The 23,923-nt window shown below is 40.4% G+C and overlaps 1 protein-coding gene across 13 annotated transcripts in view; it reads right to left on the bottom strand.

Annotated features, from left to right (window-relative positions):
- The window catches only part of kmt2ca (lysine (K)-specific methyltransferase 2Ca), a 157,301-nt gene that overhangs the window by 79,546 nt on the left and 53,832 nt on the right, over nucleotides 1-23,923 (bottom strand). For all 13 annotated transcript variants that reach the window (XM_088643882.1, XM_088643881.1, XM_088643875.1 and 10 more), the window contains 7 exons: nucleotides 23,066-23,260; nucleotides 18,673-18,821; nucleotides 17,665-17,774; nucleotides 10,200-10,362; nucleotides 8,327-8,498; nucleotides 6,384-6,498; nucleotides 21-196 (listed from right to left, as the gene is read on the bottom strand). In XM_088643882.1, the coding sequence (XP_088500008.1) occupies nucleotides 21-196; nucleotides 6,384-6,498; nucleotides 8,327-8,498; nucleotides 10,200-10,362; nucleotides 17,665-17,774; nucleotides 18,673-18,821; nucleotides 23,066-23,260 (1,080 nt within the window). The remainder of the gene's footprint in view (nucleotides 1-20; nucleotides 197-6,383; nucleotides 6,499-8,326; nucleotides 8,499-10,199; nucleotides 10,363-17,664; nucleotides 17,775-18,672; nucleotides 18,822-23,065; nucleotides 23,261-23,923) is intronic.

Raw genomic sequence — 23,923 nt, 5'->3', positions numbered from 1 at the left:
CTGCACGCCTATCCACTTACCTTTTACACACTTGACAACTGAGCATGTCCTTCTGAACGTCTGGAGGCAAGGCCTTCCCACACAGTGGACAGGACATGCCCGCATCCTGCTGCTGGTAGCAGCTGTCACACAGCAAACAGTTGTGGTGCCACTGAGAGCTCGTCCTGGTGCCACACTGCACACAGACTCTGCAGTTCTGCAGAAGAAAAGAAGGAAACGGGCAGTTTTGACTTCGGTTTTCTAATCAATCAGATGCAAGCCATGAATCCTCTCGCTTCGATAGAAGTATAAGAAAATCCGCCTTCATCAGTATCATGGCAACTACACCTGTGACAACATCATTCTTTACATTTTGCAACGTTCTGACAAACTCAAGCAACGAAACACCGTGACAATAAACCAAAACTCAACAGTGTAAATAACTGTTTTTGAGTCCACTAATAACACAGAATTAGCTGAAAGATTCTACTTGAAATTCCTAAGACAAGCACTCATTACATTACACACAATAGCAGCAGGAAGAAGATGGACAAACAGAATATAGTATTGGTTATCACGTAGAACACTATTTTCTTTTATAAATGCTTTAAGACCTTCGGACTAAACAGATAGACTGTAGTTATTATTCAGATGGGCATATAGGGTTTGCTTCCTCCAGTTTATTCTTGTACAAAAAGGGCTTTCTCTCTTCTAGATGTTGTAGTTCCTCTGAAAAACACCTTCAGTTTGGGGTTACCCAGGCTGGAACTCATGTTGGATGGCAGTGGAATTAATACATAGAACTCTTGCGCTCATGTTGTAGAACAGTTGCTTCTTGACGTTTTTCCTCTTTTTGTAAGGTTTATTTCATGAATTAAACAGTTTTGTTATATAAACCAAGAAATGAACTATGCTTTTTTAAAGATTCTGCGAGCTAGAGGATTACATACAAACTCTTCTACCTCATCCTACCAAAAATCCTTCTTGCTCCTCCATGGGAAAAGACAGCAAGCAGCACAGATAACCTGAAAGGACCTGTTGCATTATTAAAAGTTAGAACGCTGGCCGAACGCCAGCACTTGCTCAAGTTGAACGGTCAAGAGTTCTGAATTTTATCTCCGATGGACAGGCAAGGATTTTACCTTGTCTGCTAAGACCCGGTGAGATAGCAGATCCTGACCACTATTTTGGGATTTTGAAGTTAAGCGTATGCAGGCGCTAACTGTCTATATAACTCAATTTAACTTGGCAGCGCAGGGCATTTTCTCAGAGAGGGAGACGAGCACTAAGAGTCGGGAGGGATTAATTACAGGAAAGCCACCGGCCAGCTGCTAATCAGCAATTGGAATCTGCAGGCTTTGCTCTTGGGTGGAAATCTCAGCCTCTCACGCCTCATCTCTGCAAAACGGCAAAGACATCTGTGACTGCAACAGAATATTACGGCTTCTAGGTGGAACTTTAGATGTCGAAGACCTGGCAAATCCCCAAGATCTCTCCTGCAGACATATTTCCAATACATATTTGCAACATATATTATCGGTGATCCATTACTGTAATTCTTTCAAAAGCGATGGCTCTACAGATACCTGCAGTTTCAACATCCAGCATCTGCTAGCTGCAAAGGAATGCTGCTCATCACAGAATTTGTTTAGGGAAAAGGATTTAGATGTGTATCTCCGCAATATGCTGGCCTGGGCTAGACATTCGCAAAATGTAAAAATACATGCTGTTGGTCTCTTAATCCCTCCTGTTCTTTTCAATTTCATTTCACAAGATTCGATTGTGGTAGATCAACTCACTAAGTCAAGAGCCATTTTTATATTTTACAGATACTTTATCATCTTTCACTAAGTTTGTATAGATTGTGTGAATGCTCACAGTATTTTCCCCCCACTGGGTATGGCCTGAGGGTCTCCCTGCAGATAAATAAGAAATAAAAGAGGAAACTGGCAGCTACAAGCGATTCTGATTTTGCTTCTATGTTTAATATAGCTGCACAACAAATATGCCAAAGCCTGCCCAAAAAGCACGACAATCCTGTCACATCATAGCCAGGAGACCAGAATGGACTCTTTGACTCCCCTTCCAGCTGTTTTCCCACCAGTTAATTACTTTTTATTAACCAATGCAGCATTCAAGTTCCCAAGACCCTTTCCACACCCAAGAAACACAGGTCCAACTTCACCCAAGGAGAAATTCAGACGCTCCAATCTCCCCGCAATAGGGATGATAGTCATCAAACCAGCGGACAAAAGGAGGAGCTGTTGTAGTGTGGGGAAAAAAGACCTGTACATTAAGGAAGCTTCCAGACAAGTAACCGATACTCCTGCCTACCGTCCTCTCCAACGGGATCTTACCACTGACTACCAGAAGGAAGTGGTATCCACCCAGGAGCTCCCCCAGGAGGTGAACTGTCTCGAACATCCCCAGGTATCCCAATTCTACCTCCTTCCCAAAATCCACAAACCCCACACCCCTGGACGCCCCACTGTCTCAGCATGCAGTTGTCCAACCTCACTCATCTCTGCTTTTCTCGACAGCCTTATGAGACCGCTGGTTGAAATGCTTCCTTCATATATCTAGGATACTAACCACGCCCCCCAACTTTTCAATGATTTCCAATTTCAGGGTCCAGAATGCTACATTTTTACCATGGGTATCACGCCTCTCTACACCGCCATTCCCCACAATGACCTTGTGGTCTTGCAACCCTTGAGCACATGCTAGACAAACGCACAGTGCTTGATCCACCCATCCACACCCGAGTGCGTCTTGCAGAATTGGTTCTCGCCCTCAATGTATTCTCATTTAATAACCTTTCTCAGCAGGTTAGTGGAGTTGCCATGGGCACTAGGATGCTACCTAGCTATGCCAATATTTTTGTCGGCTGGGTATAAGAATGCTTTGCTTCCTATACTGGCTTTGTCCCTGACCTCTACAAGCGATACATCGATGACTGCGTTGGTGCTGCTACATGCTCTAATGACCAGCTAGAGCACTTCCAGCATCAATTCACTAACTTTCACCAATCCCTCAATTATACAGTTCTCATATCTTCCACCACTCTTCCGTTTCTAGACAAATGTATCTATTGACCATCCACGACTCTCTCTACCTCGGTCTACTACAAACCCACAGATTCATCCAAAACCACCCTAGGATCATCAACTCGATTAGAACTCCCGGTCTCACAACCGCCTACCACCGCCTCCCTACCACCCTAACACACTTTCTATCCCCAGGACCATTTTTAGCAACTACTCCATTTTACAGGACGATCCCTCCATCGGTACCCTTTTTTCCAACCACCCAATCCACGGAAAACTTCTTGTTCACAGCTCCCATGACTGCACTCCGCAATCATCCCCACCAAGGCGCCTTCCCCTGCAACAGAACTCGCTGCAGTGTTATAGTCTCGGTGTGTAGAGCACAGCTGTCCGCCTGTTTGCTTGAACTGCACCTGCAACTACATATCTAACGCACTCATTCAGGGCCCCTCAGGTCAATTCCAGATCGCCCAGACGACATCCTGTACCCTCCAGCAACCCGATTTACTGTATGTCTTGCAAACCATGGGCTGTGGAAATTAAAGATTTCTCCAGGCCCATAGTTTTACATTTCACCTCAGACGGCCACACTAATCTCTCTGTCTCTGTTCTCAAAGAAGGGTTTCTCAACTCCCATAGCAGAAAGACAACAGAAACAAAACTCATCCTGAAACTAGGTTCACACCTTCCCCCTTCTCTTAATGAGAGACTTATTTTCGTGTCATCTTCTCTATTCACATGCAGGTTTTGACTTCACACCTTTCTTCACCCCTCTCCACTTTGCACTTCCTGAGTGGCCTCTCTGCCCCTTCCTTCTCCCCTCTCCCAGCTTTTGTTCTCCTGTGCTATTTAATCTTTGCCGTCTGCCCTGTCTTTCTCACGCCTGAAGAAGGCTTCACAGCCGAAACGTTGTTTCCTTTCTTTTCAGCATGGGATAAACCCGTTTCCTGTTCCTGTGCGGCCGACGCATGCTGATGCAGCTCCCTACTTGAACTACTAGAAGACCAGAATGACCACTGGGACCCTGAAAGATTTCAAAACCCTATAACTAAAGCAGAAATGCACTTTTTTCAAAAGACATAAATAGAAGCCGTCATAACCCATAGGTCTCGTTTCTTTTTCTAACAGTAATACTTCATCCCACATACCAATGTCCCAGACAGACTAGCGTCCCTTGGTACAACACTGACGTTGAAACTGTTTAGAATGAATAGGCAAAAAAAACACAGGGCACTGGAATAAGAATCTTTGAAAAGTGCTGCTCTGTCTCTCTAAAGCAAACTGAGACTGGAAGCACTGTGGGCTTCTAATCAGCCAGCTGCAGAGATGCTATCAAGGGGATTTACCTTCTTTAGCGACAGCATCAAATTTGCTCACTTCAGTAACTGCAGGGAGGAATCAGGGTTAACAAGGAGCAGTTCAAGCAAACAGGCTGACAGCTGTGCTCTACACACCGAGACTATAACACTGCAGGTGAATGAGCACGAGGCTACTAAAAGTCGAGCATTGATCCCACAGCTATTCCAATAAACACAAGACACTGTGTTGTGAATAACTAATTTCGACTGAGTGTCAAATGAGACAGATCAGAAATGGCTAGATTGCTTTTTGATACAAAAATGCCACACAAGACAAATACTAAAGAGCCTAAGTCTTAGTCAAGCAACTATGACTCAGGGGTTATTAATTTCTTTGTCTCTCCTGACTGATTCATAGTTCATTCTTCTAAATGTGCCCTAATTATTATATTGAGAGTAGGGTTCAACCCCCAAAAATGTAGATCAGGGTTCTCCAGCTGTGTAGCTGCTCAGAGTCCTACTAGAGCAAAACCTAAAGAGATTGTCTATTTTAATTAAGTGCATGACTGTAAAACCTATGATCTTCTAAAATGTTCTAAAAGGCTCCAAGGTATTTTATAGGAACAATCAAAGATAATCATACCTTTAATGAAGTATTTTTTGAATAATCAAAGACCTTAAAAAACTATGTTATTAAGAAAATAATTAAGACTGTTTAGTAGGGTATTTAGATTGGAAAGGCACTAAATCCAGAAACTTCTAAGCCCTTCTAAGACAAAAGTGCTGCCCTAGTGTCTGCAGGGGGCTGAAATTGTAGTTTTCATTTATTTTTACATTTGTGTTACTTTTTCAAGTTATTCCAGCAATGCCAAACACACAGAGCATTTCATTTAATTGCTGCTGAACATCAGAGTTGTGAAATGCAGACCTTGAACTAAATACAATGAAACCTGAGAGTGGGTAGTTTGGGAAGAGACCTTCAACGTGTCAAGAGTTACTAATTGGATTTTACAAGGTAACAGTGAGGTGAGGGAATAATAAATTCAGATATTTCAAATAACTCAAGACTGACATGCACTGAAAAATAAATTTCAATTTAATTACATTTTGTGAACTCCTTCAAGCTAGAGGTAGAGGTTTCAGAGAGGTGCTACAACACCTTGAGTGCAAACATTCTGAAGCACACTGGTGCAGAATGATCAGTTTATTTTTTGAGCACAGGAACTGCTGTCAAGTGAGGGTTATACACACAATGCTTTCAATTATGTATAAGTCCATAAATGTAATCTAACTTTTGTCTCCATCTAACATGAGCACAGAGCACTGCATTTAGTAAGTTTTCAAGACTTGCCGTTCCCCACTAGAGATTAAGATATACACTGTTTTGCACCTATTTATGAAAAACAAAATTCTGCATTGATAAGGAGCAAACACTCATGTCTGATTGAGGCTCTTCTTCTGCTGGGATGCTATCATGGTTTATTCCGGGCTCAGAGCACATGACAACGAAAGACAGGGTCCTCTGCAGTGGGCGAATTTCACACTGTCTAGGTTTTCAAGGGTGTGACATCACTTCTGTAACATGCCCAGTGCCACTGAATCCTAGTACCTTTTCCCTTGTTTCAACATTGTAAAAATTAGGCAAGGCCACTATTCAGTTCCTGAGAATTAAAACAAATTGGCAGCACCACGAGACAAAGCCAAAATCCACTGCAGACTTGTGATGAAGACGACACTACAAGTGTTGTACCCCACAGCAAAGAAAGCATAAAGTAGATCTGCCATTATCATCAGAACTACACTGCAAAACATAAGGGTTTCTGTTTTCTTCCCGAGCCAAGAAAAACCCGAGAACATCACAGACCATCTGCAATATACGAAGAGGGAAAAAAAAAGGTAACAGAACTGGAGTAAAGTGACGCAAACTGATAGCAATTTTCTTAAAGACGTATCTGAGCCTCCAGGGCGTTGCAGCCCACACATCTTCACCTTCCAGGCAACACAATCTGCAATCGCCCACGCACGTCCGCACTGCACGCAGCCTCAAAGCAGGACTTACTTTACATCTCCAGCCATTGGTAGGAATGGAGTCCATTACTGGTTGCAAGCAGAAGGTGTGATACCCTTTGTCGCATGTATCGCACACAAGCATCTTGCTGTCCTCTCCGGGGTTCCTGTAACATGAGAAAGAAACATTTCAATGGATGTAATTTTCCTCATGGGCTAAAGAATCCAACTGCATAGTCTGATCTTTCAGTGTATAAGTTGCTAACTATCAAACAGACAAGATGGGCCAAATGACCTCCTCTTGTTTGTAACCTCTCTTATGTTCCTTTATCTTCTTAAATCAAATATCTGTGCTCCAAATTTATTGGAATACTAGACAAGCAACATGGTAGGCTCTTCAGGTCGTCTCCCTAAATGAAAAATACTGCCGCCAGTATAATGATTCTGGGCACTGACTGTCTTGATATATGAGCCAAAACAATAAGGTAAGAGGAGTTTCCTGTAAAACTGTTCTATGAATGACTCATGCAGGTTTTGTAGGACTTGCCCTATTGTACAGCACTGGTACCAGTAACCTCTGCCCTTCTGGCAAAGTCCACCTATACATTCTCAAATTCTCAGTCACAGGGGAAAAATACCAAAGAAGCAAAAATGTGCATGTTCTTTTTTTTTTTAAACCAGTTGCATAAATGAATCATGGTCATACGTGCAAGGCTCCAGCATTATGTACTTTGGATGCCTTACTATAAATCCAAAGGAAAAGCATAGCCTGCATCAAAAACCATAAGATTATATCACAATGGGATGGCATGAGATGAAGAAGAAATGATAATAGTGGTGTGAGGCCTACATCATTTAGAGCGGATGTTCCACATTACTCAGTGCTCTCTAACACAGGACAATTTGCTGTTCATTATGTTTTTTGGTAATTCTATCCTAACTGCCATGTGGCACTTCTGACTTAGGACATCAAATACATTCCAACCCGGTTTAGAAACAATCAATATTCAACAACAGTAGACGCTAGACATTGCTCTAGAATTCTGTATAGAGCAATATGAAGTACGTAGTATATTTGAAAAAAATCTCACTTGAGACTTACAGCCTGATACATTAGTTTGTATGCATCTTGAGAGACAGGGTCAGGTCTTTAAAAGATATGTAACAAATTCAGCTAATTATTCTAATTTTTGCTGCTAGTTATGGAAACATTTTCATTTTTGTAATCTATGCCGGATAAACAGTCTCACAGCATGCACAGAAACAACTCTAGATCTCCACTTCATGAATATTATTTAAAGCCCCCTTGCACTCTCCAAAGATTTAATCATTTCAAAAATCATTTTTGATCTTTTCTTTCCTCTGGGGTTCTTAAGAAATATACATAAACATTAAAAGCAAACAAACTTGTCAAGAATTTACCACTTATATCTGGGGATCAATCTAAATTAAAAAGGGAATGCAGCAAATGATCTAATTCTTAGGTATTGGACCTGAATTCCTAAACATTCCTGCTAGTCACACCTGGTTCAGAATCCTATTATTCAGTTTTATTTAACCCTCATTACTTTACATTTTTATTGAATACAATTTCTGATTATTCAATTTTCAGGTTGTCTTCTCATTACCTGTACAAAGAATAACTACATTACCCACAGTACTTAAATAACTATATTATAACCCTATTCTTTATACAAGGTCATAAAAGAAATGCAAACCTACAAGACTTGAATTAAACAAAAAAAAAACAATAAAGGCTCATAAAAATATCTAACCGGTACAAGTTAATCAAAATTAAAACCGACTAATCTAGCGATCAAAGGTATGTGCAGTTTTAAAAATATGATGCACAAATGAGGAAGTTTGGAAAGGAGCCTCTATGGGTCATTTCAAGCGTGTATTGCTTGACAATCACGATATTGTCCAACTGATTGCCACCAAATCTGGAGCAAAAAAAGTGAAGGAGTTCGGTGCGGGTCTGCAGCTGTGACTTACTTGCATGTCTGGCAGACCTTGCACTCGGGACACTGCCAACCTGCTCTCTTCAAGGGGGTCACCACAATGTCCAGACACATCCCGTGGTAATGCTGCCCGCAGCTGGTGCAGAAAAGCTGGTCCTGGAGATCTCCGGGGCTGTCGCACACCGCGCAGTTCACTTCGTCCTTGGCTGTGAGGGAAGAGGTCGAGAATCTTCGTGAAGAGGGGCAGGACGGCCACCTTGTGCGTGAGACATTGCTGAGGGAACTGCAGTGTAGAACGGTGAATTCCCCTCAGGCTTCCCCCACCCTCCAATTCTGCTAAAAAAGCTACTAAACCTTCATTCACCCAGGAGCTGCTCCCTTGTATAAAAGGAGAAAGTTAACATTTGTTGAGTGCAATCATTTGTGTGACTGAAATTTGTTGCCCCAAGACAGAAAAATCAAGTCTGGGGGATTTGTTTTTCTTCAAGACAAGTAGTTGAAGTAAAGGGCTCTTCAAATGCATATTAGTACGCTAGTATGTTTAAAAATAATGGGAGTGAAAGAGCCTGGGCATCTCTGGGTGAAAATTTTATAGAAGCATAAAAAGCAAAATCAAATATTTAACAGTCATGTACAACTCCAACTTTTTTAGCTGATACAAGCCTTGATATCTAATTACACTCTCAAATCCTATCCTCTGTGGGGTGGGGGGGAGATAAGAACTATAGGTATTCTTCACCAGAAATACTTCCTCACAATGTTAATGTCCACACTTAACATTATATAATCACTTTATATTGCTCCTGTAACTCATTCACTGAATGACGGCTCAGAAATAAGCAAGTGCTTTGAGGGCAAAATTATCATTAAACGTATTGCATCCTAATGGACTGAAGAGTCTGGTGCAGCACACTAATGTCATCTGCTGCTGGAATTTCTTTTCATTCAATTAATCCCTAAAGAAGGCCTACAACACAGGCTGCATTAAAGAAAAAAAAAGGTGATCTCTGTAATGCAACCAGAGATGGTGTGTGAATTTGTCTGCGTTACACGACTACAGGAAGAACGTGGTGACAAAAGCAGTCTGCTTGATCACGTCAAGCCAGCACGCTGCTATTCCACCAGTGCTTTTCGCATAGAACGCCTCTCTTTATTCACAGCGGCAATACGAGAGGAAAGCAGTCAGGATTAAAGCAGTCGAAGCTCACATTCGCTGCCCTCCCCACTGGATCCACGTATAGTTCCATTTAAGAGCTACATGACTGCAACCTGCACTTTCTGAGCAAAGAGGCATGCAAGCAAAGCAAAAACACAAAAGACACTTTCTGCCTTAAAGACAGACATTAAGCTTCTTTCTATTGTGCTGATATCTGAATAGACTCTTTTTGAAGACTTTTGGGTCACAATGTGGTGGGGTCTGCAAAAGACAGGAGGTCCGATGATGAACTTTTTACTTCAATGCATTTTCCTGTTCTTGCAGTTTCAGCTCAAAGTACAGGTGAAAGAAAAGGATCCCAGAATTCCCACACCTGCCAGAATCGGAAAAGCTCCCAATCCTACTGAGGAGAGGGGGAAGGGAACTCAGTTGAACTGGCAGCCCAGTACATGTTCTCCTGCCATAGCCTGAGGAACAGTGAACCCCTCTCTCAATAATAGGGGAGTCCCCATTACCTGTAAAGCGCTTTGAGTGGAATGTCCAGAAAAGCGCTATATAAGTGTAAGCAATTCTTCTTCTTATTATTATTATTATTAATGTTCTATATGTTGTCTGTTGTATGTAAATTTCTTATGATGTGTTTGTATCAAATGTCTGTAAATGTTATTGATTGCATATGCTTCAGCAACCCTAATTCATCGGTCATGCCAATGAAGATGTTTGAATTGAAAACTTAGCTGAAAAGACTTACATCTTTCTATGGCCAGTTCGATGTGTTCTGGGCAGAGGAGAGTGCAGCTTCTGATGTCCTGAAAAGTTCCTGCAGCAGCAGCACAGGGGTAATGGTACGAGTGCCGACACATCTCTTCACAGCACTTGATGGATGCTCCAAGGCGCTTACAGTATGCACAGTACTGGTGGGAGAAAAGGTGGGAAGGAACAGAGGTTAAGGACTGTTCTCAGGACTCGCACTGCATTTAATCAATTCACTGAAATCTGTCATGGGCCTGTGAAGAAAAACGCAGACGAAAAGGTATTCTATCCATCCTACATGTGTGAAAAAATATGAAGGATGCAAAAGTACAACACTGGCAAAATGCCACAATCTTTGGGAATTTAGAGGCAAACCATTTTTTTCCCTGATAAAGGTGCATTCACAGGAATAAAGTTTGATTTGCAGATGTATCTATTATTCATATGTGCTTGTCATCAGTTGTGTATCTGTCCCTGTTTTGTTTCACTTGTGAGAAGGATGTCTCTGTGTGTATAGAGGCAGGTATTTCTAGGACTGTGGGGACAACATTGATGAAATCACCCCCCACAAAGATAGTAGTAGTTCATGAAAAACAGACGGAGGGAGTAAATTACTTCAACATTTAACTATTCTTAAATTGAAATGTGCCAAAAACGTTTTAATGGCCTACTTTCACCTTCTGTGGCATTTCATTTCAGTGGAATTGTGAATATCAAAATAGTAAATAAAATCAATCCATTTCAAGAAGACCACACAATAACAGGCATGTGAAATAAAGTGCCTTGTGTTAAATTAAAACCTCCATAGTTAGTACATCTCGACTAAGTAGAGGTAAAAACATCTTCTTCAAACACTTTCTGATTAAAGGGAAAGTAAGAAGCAACAAGCTTCATGAGCTACAGAAACAACTAGAGGAGTCAACACTGACTCCTTACCGCATACAGTAAGGTGGCTGTCAATTCGAAATGCAGTGCCAGTTGTAAGCAGATCATTAGAAGCCCTGAGAGATGTGCTAGAACACATGGCTGCTTCCAGCACTCAGGACTGGTAAAGCCAAAGGTCTTTTTATTGCTGGCAGACAATTCGACTTTGTGCGCTTCTGTCACTTGTAGAACGATGTACTGGTGCATGGAGTCCTCCTCTCAAAGCATTTTCAAAAGGAAGATGGACTTCTCCACAGTCCAACCTATGCTTCAGTACACTAAAGAGGCACTGAGAGAGTTTAGCCCATCCTGATCCTTCAGAGCAGGACTTTTTCAGCTCCTTTGAAGGTAACAACTTTAAAGGAGACAAACTGATTATCATACACAAAAGCCTATCTTTGACCAAATGAAAAGCAGACATGTGGGATGCTTTTGATGAGGAAGGGAAAAAAATCACACTTCTCCTAAGTTATGTTCTTGTACCTTCAATGGAGAGGAGGTTGGTAATGAAAGACAGATTGACAAGGTAGGACAGTATTTCCAATGAACCTATGAAGCTTGTGTTGTGTATTAATTATTTAATTATTTCAATACACTAGTTTCATGAGTCTACTATTATTCCACCCCAAGATGCTGAAACCCCCCCATGAGCTTCATGTAAAGGGAGAATTCCCTCATTTTTAAAACTGAATTTCAAGCCCTGTGTAGTATGTATTTGATGATCACAAGTAGGAAGTCTGGAACAAGAAAATTATGTTTAAAGCAGACACTACTGGCACTGCACTGTGTGAGAACATGAGCAAAAACCACTCTATTCTCACTATTAGCAAGGTACTGCCAATATTTAAAGAGAACCTTCATTTTCCAACCTTCCAATGCATTTTTACTGATGCAACTTAATTTGCAGAATCCCAAAATGTTTATCCCAAACAAAATACATTTCTGCTAAAAGAGGCATGTCAGCCTATTATGGTATTGCAGTGCAGAGGGTAAATTCACAGATGTGAAATTGAGTTGTAGTATTAGCATTATATTTAGTATTATTTTCCAAACATTGCAAATAAACAGGATAACAATGGTTACGTTTAATAGGATGATCAATTTTCCTTTCACAACTTGAAAACAAGCGAATTGCCATATTAAAGGCATATGTGTATATATTAAAATGAACTTTACTTCTTCTGCTTGATAAGAGCATGGGGCTTTTTCTAAAACCGAACACTAAAGGATAGCTTTAATGTTGTTAATAAAATAAATGATGAAGCCACAAAGAAAAAAGCCTAAGAACCCCATAAAAATGTTTAAAGACACTGCACATTTTAAGCTGTTTAAAGCTGTTCTGAAATGTCTAGAGTGTGCTTTCAAGAGGCAGCATTATTACATGAGTCATAGTCTTTCAAACAGCAGGTCTTAAAGACAGGAAAATGTCAATATGGAGTTAAATGCACAAACGTGGAGAATTCTGCATTGTGGAGAAAACATTTCCCAAGAAATATTCCTGAAAATAGGACAGACTGTTAAATTGTTGCTCTCATTTTACCATCAATATTTTTAAAACTTAAAGAAACTGAAAATCTGTATTTCAGTGTACTTTCCACGTGCGCTCAGTTTCATACACAGTATAGACCACATTATCATGGTGTCACCATGTGTGAAAGATACAGCCTACATTATATCACTGTACTTGCTCATTTTAAAATGGGGAAAAAATAGCTCTCATTTGCATCCACTTAGGAATTTTTGACAGATGACTAAAAAAAAGTGCTTCTGTTGATTTAAAATGAAAAAAAAAATCATTAAAACAAACAAGATCAGCATAGCGGTCTGGAATTTATCTCTTCTACCCCACAGCTCTTGGGGCCTGGGGTACCTAGTGTCTTATTCTCTTCTTTGAAGGGTATAATTCCATATATCATTGGTTCAACAATAACCCAATATACATAGGACTTGTTAGATTTCTAGTTATAGTCTCTTAACCAACATTATATGCTTGTATTTGCACCTGCCCATATATATATATACACACTATGCATTATATGTGCATCATCCATATATATGCATCAAGTAAACTAGTTTTTCTCCTCAGTCAAGTATAGTTAAAAAACTTGGATAACAGACTCAAGATTTACACCTCTGGAGAAGGACAGTGCAAATGAGTGTCTTCACAAGAGTCTAGGAGTCATTCCAAGGTGCTGGTAGAGAAACACTGCCTGTGGGCTGATTCTCACATGATACCATTCCAGGAGGACATGACACACCCTCATGCCCTCATCGATTTTCTTGTGAGAAGAATATGACAGTAACGTCACAGATGCCCAATCAGCATGATGGATTTCCTATGCCAGATCTGTTTAATGAAATGTTCATACACCTGCTACTAAAAGGTGGTCACTATCCTGATAACCATGAATTTGTAAGTGATATTTCTTTTGATGCTACGTGTGTGTGTGTATGTATATATATATACACACACACACATATTAGCACATGGAATTCCAACAAAAAAAAATAGATATGAAGTCTATCGTATCTATCCCTATACGAGTCCACTGTAAAATTCTCATTGATCCTTGGCAATATAAAAGAGAGCACCAATACAAAAAATGCAGAGGAGTGCTTGCCTTAAATAATAAATTTGAGAATGTTCCCCAAGCTTAACTTTTCGAAAAAGAAACCATGTAGAATGTTTGTACCAGCAGGTTTTAAACACGAAATGAAAACCCTCAAGCCTTTACTTATTTCCCAGCGGCTATTAGATTTCCATCTTGCCAGTAGAAATAGAGCATCGGGAAATACAGCATCAAATAAAGCTGTCACTTAATTGTTCGGCTGTCCCAAAACAGCCAGATTAAAAAAAAAAACTACTCAATATTCTTCTAAGCAGGAAATTTCAATAAATCGTTAGGGGGGTCAGGACAAATGGCAGGAACAGAAGTCAAATGGAACCAGTCTTCCTTAAGGTACAATGAAGCAGCTTTAACAGCTTGCCTCCAAGTTCATTTGTGATTGAGTGTTGCCTGCAGCACAGGACACACTGTTTGTCAGAGAATTTCCAATAACTCTGCTGAAATCAACACAGCTCTTTCTCTCACCCCACCCCATCCCCCAGCACCTTACTTACAGATCAAATAAAGAAAATACACCCCAGAGTAAAACCAGAGTCACTGAAAAGACCAGCGGTACAAACAACCCAGCAACAGAAAGCATTACAAAATAGGCTTGGCGCAAAAAAACTGAACGAATGAACCGACAATTTAGCAGATTACTGGTGCAAATGCAATTAAGAGTACACGATCAGGGCACGGTGCAGCCTGCGCTAAGCTGCCAGTCGAACCTCCCTCCTGAGTGCTGTGACCTTTCCATTTCACAGATGAGTGAGCAGAGCTGCCAGGGCCGACCTTTACCAGGGGCCTTATCCATCACGCTGCTCGAAATCTTATGGGGAGGAAACTATTTTAAGATACCCAAGGAGCAATCAAATGTGACTGATGCACCTTTCCACAGTAATCTTCCAGAGCTCCTAATACAATGACTTTTGCCTCTCTCTTTCCAAGTTAAAGAAAAACATAATATTAGTTTCTGTGCAAAAGAGTCACCATTGGAGAAATGTGCATGGAGTTATACTTAACAGCATGCTTAAGTTGATTAAGTTAATAGTGAATGAAATATCATGGCTCAGCTCAGATTCCCCATATACCACAGTACTCTGTGCCCAAACGTTGTTGAAAAGCAATGGGGTGACTAGAGTAAGGATCTTTAATCACTTAAGGTAAAAGCCTTTTGTAACTGAGGTGGAAATAAAGATAAGCAAAAACTAATTTGAAATCGTCCCCAGATACAAACAATATCATGTGATTTGCACATGTGCACAATTTAGATCAGGTACAGTAGATCACAGCTGAAGTCCAGCTGCTTTCATAGGTGTTTTAAATGGTCAGAAAAGACACCAGGAAGCTAACCGAGTCACTCAGGGCTTAGCAAGAACAGGACAAACTGTGATTCTCCAGGATAGGAGGTCCCTGGCCTAGTTACAAACCTGTTGAAGTGGATTCAACTTTTATATGAAGATGGGGTTTGAAGAGAATCCAGAAGGCACATATTGATCAGGATCCAGAGGTACTCCATTGCATTTTATAGCACCTTTGTAGAACTGCTAGCACACTGCTTTCAGGGGTAGCCCACACTAAAGCAAAGTGTCAAGACCCATCTCTGCTTAGAGCGCCTCAACACTGGTGAATGGCCCAACAAATCAGTCACATTCTAGTCTTTTGTTTACATCTGTACTTTTATTTGTAGGAAAGCAGTGCTAATAGTAAATTAGCACCTCCACACCTCCCAATTTGAAAAATGACCATCCAGACAACATCAGAGTAACAAAGATTTCAAAAACCATTTCTTAAGAAGTCATAAGAAGGTGGATTAGACTAGTGAAGGATCAAACTGGAAATGCCAAATGTGTGGAGAGCAAACTGCTAAAACACAAAAGTTATCTTGCACTGAAATTTGATCCATTTAGCATAAACACTGCAGACCATTTCACAAGCTGTACTGGCAAAATAGATGTGCAGTTACATTATGAAAAATAAACACGTTATGTCTACATAAGTGTTAAAATTAAAGGAGACAAGCCAAAAATACACAGCATCTGGTGTTGGCTTGTACACAAAGCTCTGCAACTCAAAACTGCTGTAGAGGCTCAAATAGCTATGTAGCAAGTCTCATTTTCTCACCTTGGTTAGTGGAAATAACTTTTTTAACAGGTATAAGGGACCCCAACCTCCACAAAACAGATCAAAATCAGATGCACTTATACTGCAGCCTGATACCAGATGGTAATATTCATTGATAAAATAGGCAACAGCTTTATTAAAAACAAAATTGGCAGTACCTGTTTCCAGAACTCAATCTTCAGATTAAAAAATTACAGTACCACACCCATCTCTATTCATTTGGCTTAATTAAGAGAATCTTGCATCAGAGACGTTGCTATGGTAGCTTTCAACTCTTGAACTCCTAATTAAAAATACCCAAGGATCAAGGGAACCTGAAAGGCTCTTCTGTGCTTTCTCTTCAGCCTTGAAAATGTTAATTGCTGGTTTACTTCAATAACGTCTTTTGTACTTATCACCATTTCAGCATGATACTTTTTCCATCCTTTATCTTCACACTGATAAATAATTAAAATGGACTGTATGCTGCAAATCAGAGTGAAAGCAATCTAATATTGCTTTTAATAAGATGCACAAATTTAATACAGGGCCATAGTGAACATCAAAAAAGCATCCTATTCATGTATGTTTTCTGAAAAATAAAGTAAACGTGTTGATATTGATTCAATACTTTTGGTACTGAAATATCGCTCAATACCGATCGCTCAAGTGACAAATTCCCTATGCATTAAAATCACTTATCAATGAGTGCTGACTGGGGAAAGCTTAAGCAATCTGTTCAAGGAAAACCTGGTGGAAATTCAAGAAAACAAGCGAGCAAAAAATCCCCCTTTTCAAGAGCGCCTATGTGCCATGGGTAAGGTGGAGTCTAGACTATGTCAACATACTGGAAAGGGGTCACAGCCAAACAGTGCAACAGGCCACGGCCTGGGGGATAATGAGTCTCAGCACCTCACCAAGACCAACGAGAAGATTCATGTGTGAAGACCTGGGCAGGAGGGTCTAGTCACTAAATAGCCCTGCTTTTAGTGATAAAGTGAACCTCAGAGCTTGGTGCCATATTGATCAGGGTTTGGGAACTCACTTGCTGCCCAACTTCCTCCCATCTTGACAGCAACTCATGTCCTAAAGCTGGTCATGTAAAAAAGATTTTGTTTTTTGCAACAGGAGAATGACAGGTGTGCTCTGAATGCCTTATGCACCAGATGTGAGCTCCATTCAACATTTGTAGCTGAGATAATGTTGCATCTAGGGCTCATAGAGCAATGAACAGACATACTTGTCCAGGTTCTATCAAACTCCAAACACCATCAGCATTCCGGTGAAAAGCATGCATCACACATTTACAGTTTATAGTGCTTCCAACAGTGGCCACAAAGGCTATAAGTCTCTGAATTTCAGAGTTACGCCCATTTATCAACCCTATTTATGACCAATGTCCAACAGCAGCAAACATTGGAATTTTCACAATAACCTTGTGAGTTTGATACCACTACAAGCGATATGTTTGATTTACATCCTAAACATTAAAATTGTTCAAGCTGAACCAAAATTATTCAGCTTTGAAAACAATGTAAGTCACAATGTTGAGTAAGCCTCGATGAGCCCTTCAATATATTGCAGATCCAATCGCTCACATTTTGTACACTTCAACACAGAACTTTTCTGTTTGCATTAACCTTAAATAACTCCAGTAAATGAGGTTCTGAAACTGTTGACCTACAATAGAGTTAAAGCCGTAAATAAAAAAGCAGGACAAGTTCTAATATCTAAATGCAAAGCACAGTGTAGTTTAAGCTACTTACACGACATGTTCAGGTTCAAGCAGTAATTGCATTTTTAGACTATTTTATAATCTCTGCAATTTACCTCTGTGCTCCCTGAGTCAATGGCTCTGTCCACATTGACCAGCAACTGGCCCTGCTCCTGACACACGCCTCCTGACCACAGAGCACAGCACTGATGAGCCCAGCATTGTCCTAGAAACAGAACAGGAAGGAGAATTACTTGAATTACTTTAAGCAAGCCGCAGAGAACTGCCTTTCAGATGCCAGTCTTCAGAACCTAACAATGTATTCAATTTGATGGTAACATGCGACTAAGACTAGGTGAATTACTGTACATGCTAGATACCTTTCCTGAGATAGAAATTATTCTTTTTAAAACACACACATTCTAGAGTCGTAAACTTTAGCTGTTTCCAAAATGCAAAACAAAATAAGACTGCAAATGAGATTGACAAACCTATGGCTCCCCTGACAGCTAAGAAACAAAACTACAGTTTGGAAATACCCTTAACGGAGTTAGGACACTCGCAAGAGAAGCTCCTTGCACTAAGCACCGTCTTCCCTTAAGAAAATAACATGCTGTAGCTGGGAAGGTTTGCACAAATTGTCCCTGCTTTTTGCAGCTGTGTACTGCACAAAGGAATGAATGGAAAAATATTAAAAAAACTTAGAAACACTACTCAAATGGAACTTATTAACAAAAGGGGAAGAAAACATTAAAAAACATTAACCACACTTTGTGAAAAAAAACAGTCTTTTCTTCTCATGGTTTAAAAATGACTCAAGAAACGTTTTATGAAACGCAGCGAAGATTTCTTTCTAAGCAAAGAACACCTGAAATTGCTCAGCGGTTTACAACAGACATATCGATGGGGCATTCCACGAGAGTCGAAATGTCAAATGTGTATGCCCGGCTTCAAGTGCTTTCAGCAAAAACGTTTTTGTGTCTGCTTAACAGGGCTCATTAGACGGTGTATGAATCGAGCCACTTCCAGGGCCATGCTTTTAAGGGGGAGAACTTGTGCAGCAGTGCAGTGTGAGCCTGGACATGCTTGAATTGAGAGGTGATAAATGCCTGTGCCCGTCTTACCTGAAGTATCAAATAAAGACTCGACATCGATGTCGTCAGGAAGGCCAACCTGGCTGAGCTCCTCCCAGTACTTGCTGGCTTGCTCCTCACAGGGAGCCTCAGTACTCCCAGAGCCCGAGGACAATGCACTGCTACTGGAAGAGTGGTCTCTGGAAAGGCAGAAAAGGGAGAGGGGGGGAGAGAAGAGTTTTATTTGGCTGCTGCACAGTAGCACAGACAAGGGCTAGCTGTTCAGTATCTCAACCTCAACCGGAAAAAAAGAAGACCCAGAATTACAGGCTTTTGGATAAGCCACTAAGAATCCGTCAACGAGCAGCAGCAAAGCAGAAAATAAAAATTTACATTTAAAAAGGCCCTTGTTTAGTTACCCGGCCAATACCAAGAACAAAGTGATGAAAGCCTATAGTATACCCCCTCAGTCCTGCAATGACATCTGCATACATCTGAAAAAAAAAAAAAGTAGTACATTTCCATAACCATTTGAGTGGATGTCCGCTCCAAGAGATGTTCTGGCTCAAATCCCTTTGTGATTTAAAGGCTAAGTGAACACTGGTCTATATGCCAACATTCCTCTAGGAGCAGAAGAGCTCTTATAGAAGTACTTGAAATTTTAGGCATCTAACATCCGCACCCCACACCCACCACACCAAATTCCCATCACAGAAGGAGTCAGGTATACAGAAAACTGTACAGTGACACATTTGCTATTCTACTGCTTACAAACCTGAAAATAACTGCAAGGCAAATGTAAGAAAATAATTCTCAAACTATCTCAAGCATGCACACTATTGATCTTGGCAATTATATATGATTTCAATTTTCTGTTACTTTTTGATGCCCGGCTACGTTTGTGACAGCATTTGCCAGGAAAAGCTACAAACGAATCGCATTGTATTCTATTCACACTATTCAAGAAAACTGAAAATTGTAGATTAAAAAGCTCCCAAAATGAAAACTGTCGAGATTTCTAATGTTTTTCTACATGATTCAGAAAAGAGCGGTTCGATATTAAAATTGGCAACAGCTACACAATACAGTTTTGTACAGTAAAATACAGTTCTGTCTCAAGGTGAGGAAATCTCTAACCAAGGACCTAAAAAATAAAGCCTTTGCAAAACCGGCCCTCTATGCTGGCCATACGAATAAGTAAATTGAAGAAAAAAATTGAATGACAAAGGCACATAAAGATATAAAACAGGTCCGGGGCTACAAAACTCAAAATTAAAACCTATTAATCTGGTGATCAAAGGTATGCATATGTGCAATTTTAAAAACATGATTCACAAAAGATCAACTGGCCCATCTATCTGAATTGAAAAAAAGTCTGGGGCTCCGACTTATGCTTTCTAGAAGATGCTCATCTCATCGGTACTGCCTGAAAGTTTGAAAGCAAGATCACATCCGCTCGTGTCACATTCTCTCCTACCATCACCCAGCGCTTATCCGTTCTGTCTGGAAATAGCAGTTTCTCATGTATATTATGTGACCTACCAGCTGTGAAGATCTATAAAAGCCCCTCTGTACGAAACCTCCCCATCCATCCCATGTGGACTGAACTGTAGAATCCCACTATTTTTTGCCATCTTATTATAATATCTAGTGTTCTACCTAATATCAGGTTTAGATACTAAGGTACTGTAGGCGTCGTGTTTCAAGGTAACAGTGTAGTTTATCACAGGACCATTGTTTGCAAGCAGTTCCCCTGCATACAACACTGTTGGGCCCTGGGGTATTACTGGACCTGCTCCATGTTAAGCCCTGTCCTTTATAAGCTCAGTCATGTTTTCTATTTCTGTGGTTCCCAGGAAGCTCCAGAGCTGCCATTATTACAACTGGGCTTCCCCCCCGTCACAAATGCTGCATCAACACATTAACTTTAGCCATCAACACATAAACCGCTTTGCTGCATGCTAAATTGGCCACAGTTAAGGAATAACAAAAATAAATCTAGTCTCAAATTTTAACATGACAATGATGAGATCATCCAACCCCTTCTTAGGGCACCTCCACAGCAGGGAGAAACTCAGTACCTCATAAAACACAAAAACCTCCCCTACAGTATCTCACTCTTACTATTACATTTCAAGACAGGCATTCTCTTCTTGTACCTACTCTGACAAACCAAGTTCGAAACTGCAAGACTGAAATGTCTGGCATTTCTTTATTCCAACTACCACCAATATACCTGATGGCTTTTCCCCAGTCTATATGAGGAAAATTAAGATCTCCCACAATAACCACTTTTTCCTTTATACAAACATCCCTGATTTCATTAGAGCATCCATTAAAATGTATCTGAATGTGGTAGCCCATAGCATTCTCCCTAATTCTTCACCTGATGAGTCATTACTGAAGCGTAAGAAATGAGACACTGGATTTATCTAGGTTAAGTTCTGTGCCTGCATGTTCTTACTGGGTTTCACTGCCAAACATATAAACCTAAGTTTCACAATACACTGTTAAGAGTTATTTATTGGCATTTCTGCCAAGATCTACAGTATATGTGCCATGCTACCGGACTCAAAGCAGACTGCTTGATAGATGGCAGGGGAAGCGCCCTACTAAAGACGTCTGCTGAAGTATCATTCTGTAGCGCTGATGCCCCAACCCAGCTCACTTCCCCCGGCTACGCTTTGAGAAGCCTGTTTGAAAGCAGAAAACCGCTACCGGTTAACAAACGCAATCAAAAGTGGAACAAGTTAGAAGAGTGCATATGGAAATTCAGACCGCTGTCCGATACTGTTATGTCCTGTTTCCAGACAACCGTTGTGGCCTTAAATATGCCATCCCATCTATTGTGAAAGGAATCTACGGTATTACAAACACCGACAAGAACTCTTTTACAGCCCACAAATCAAATTTGCATGCTCTCCGTTTCTATTTTTAATTAGGACTGAGCCACCAACATTTCATTAGGCAGGTGATTAAACTGTGTCAAGGTGAGCTGTTGTAACACTGCGTTAGTGATGTAGCATTACCTGATACTAGTTTGGCAATACATATTACCATTTTAAAAAATGTAGAATTTCATCTCTCTATAAAGATATGAATGTTGTCATGTTTTCAATGCAGTCCACTTTATACACTTTGTGGATTATTGAGGCTGGCCTCATTACCAGAGGGTTTCCTTAACATGTGCTACCTTAAATGTTGTTCAATCACCCTCTCCTTTGTTGTTGTTTTCATTCCTAGCTCTTCTTTCTATTATTGGAAAGGCTCCAGCTCCACTGACCAATCAGAAAACTCCAACACAACAATGCTTCACTGTCTGGATGCCTTCCAAGACTGAACTTGGTGCACATTACATCACCAAACCCCAGGGAAGAGCCTGATTGGCTTCAAAGAACCGAACAAATTAGGCACTTCTCCAATAAGCCTAGGGAGTGTCTTTTGATCAGGACTGTTACAACAATGGTCACGTGTTATTAGCGTGACAGTCAAAGCTAATAGATTACTTTAAGAGAAAGCCAGCAAATGGAATACTAATTTATGGATTATTTATCAAGTGACTAATCAGGCCATTTTGGCTCCAAAATAATTGACCTGAATCGAATTCTAGAGCTTAGTTCATTAGCATTTTGTTGCCTATTTGGGTCATACCACAACATCTTTCCTACAATGCAAAGTAGAAAGACAAGTTGTTAATCCGCCGAACTCAGAAAAAATGTTTGTGGTCATGAGGTATTTGTTAAATATGTCCTTAAAGTTTATTGAAAGGAAGCGTTAAATTCTGGGAAACACTTCAGTGGTAACAGCTAAACCTTGGAAAACTATTTCAGTATTGGTCGTAAGCATTTGGCATCTAAATGTTTCATGAAATGCACAAGTTTTCATGCAACCACCCATCTGATTAACACTGCTCTTTGAAACTTTATCTTCAGTGAAATGTCACCTCAATATAAATCACAGGCTGACAAATTCAGTTTTCAGAGACTAGGAGTTCGTTAAACAACAGGTTTTCCATACAAATAAAAGATATTCAAAATCAGCTGGAAGATTCCCAGTTTGACAGAGGTTTCCCCTATTTTATGACAGCCTAATTAGGAACACACACCCTGATTCTCAGGAGGAAAAAAGCACAGTTTACAGATCGCAGGTATCGAGCACTTCCTGTAACTCCTGATGTAACCAAATCAATGCCATTTAAAGACTACACATTCAGCCTATTAACTTCAGCAACAATTAGACATCTTTTGCACTCTCATAAGAAGGCAGGAGAAAAGAGAAAAAATCAACTATCCATCCACTCAATATCCGAAAGTCGCTTTCTTTGGATAAGGGTCACAGCAAACCAAAGCCCATCCTAGAAGCATATTGTGCATGGCAGGATGGTTTTGCAATCTGAGCCTATTTCTACCCGAACGGGTTGTGGTGACCATAAGGAAGAGCTTACTTCTTCTGCCCTCTCTGCCTCCGTCCAGTTGTACTGTGTTTGGGGCTTCTGCCGCCATCTTCATCGATGTCGGTGCTTTCCCTCTTTTTTCGGACGTGCTGCAGGATGTAGCCAGGCGTGGGGACGAACAGTTTCAGCTCACCCTGCCCCAGAAGGCTCCGTTCTCCACAGTAGCAGAAGGCACACAGCTGTTCACTACACATAAAAAAAAAGTTCTTGATGAGGCATCTCTGTGCTTCAACAATCAAAACGGATTAAAAGAAAGTATGAGTTCCCAAAACCCCAGATCTTCTTTTAACCCTATCAGATCGTCACTTGCAAAGTCCAATGAGAATGTTGCTGGTTACTGCAGAAAATAACCAATGTATAGACTCTAAGAATTATTTCCTTTTGGAAATGGACAAATTGCACGCTAATTTACTGTTCTTGTAGGGTCCTAAGATCACATCATTTTCTCTAAAAAAAAAAAGGCAATTTTCTTTGGTTAACAATGCCAATAAAAAGTGCTATACTCTTAAGTATCATTTCCTAAACTATAACTTTATAACAGTAAGTCAATTGCATATGATTTATACTAGTAGGTATAGGCATTCATCTCTTTCTTTTCCTTCTTTCTGACAATGAAAAAGATAAGGCTCTCACAGCACAGCAGGTAAGTCCCATGACAGGTTTTACAGGTCACAAGATACTTATATAAGCAAACAATGTGATAAGCATATCAAGTTTGTTGTATTTTGAATATATTTGCATGGGCAGAAACAAAAACAAAGGTTAATATACTGTACTTTTTTATCAGTTCAATTTGTTGTGAAAGCCTATCTTGCATCAAGTCTTGCTTTTCCTACTGCTATGCAAGGG

This window comes from Lepisosteus platostomus, chromosome 8, assembly GCF_059453375.1.
Source record: "Lepisosteus platostomus isolate fLepPlt1 chromosome 8, fLepPlt1.hap1, whole genome shotgun sequence".
Lineage (NCBI taxonomy): Eukaryota > Metazoa > Chordata > Actinopteri > Semionotiformes > Lepisosteidae > Lepisosteus > Lepisosteus platostomus.
The sequence above is the reverse complement of the archived record's forward strand: the minus strand, read 5'-3'. Positions and strand labels throughout refer to the sequence as shown.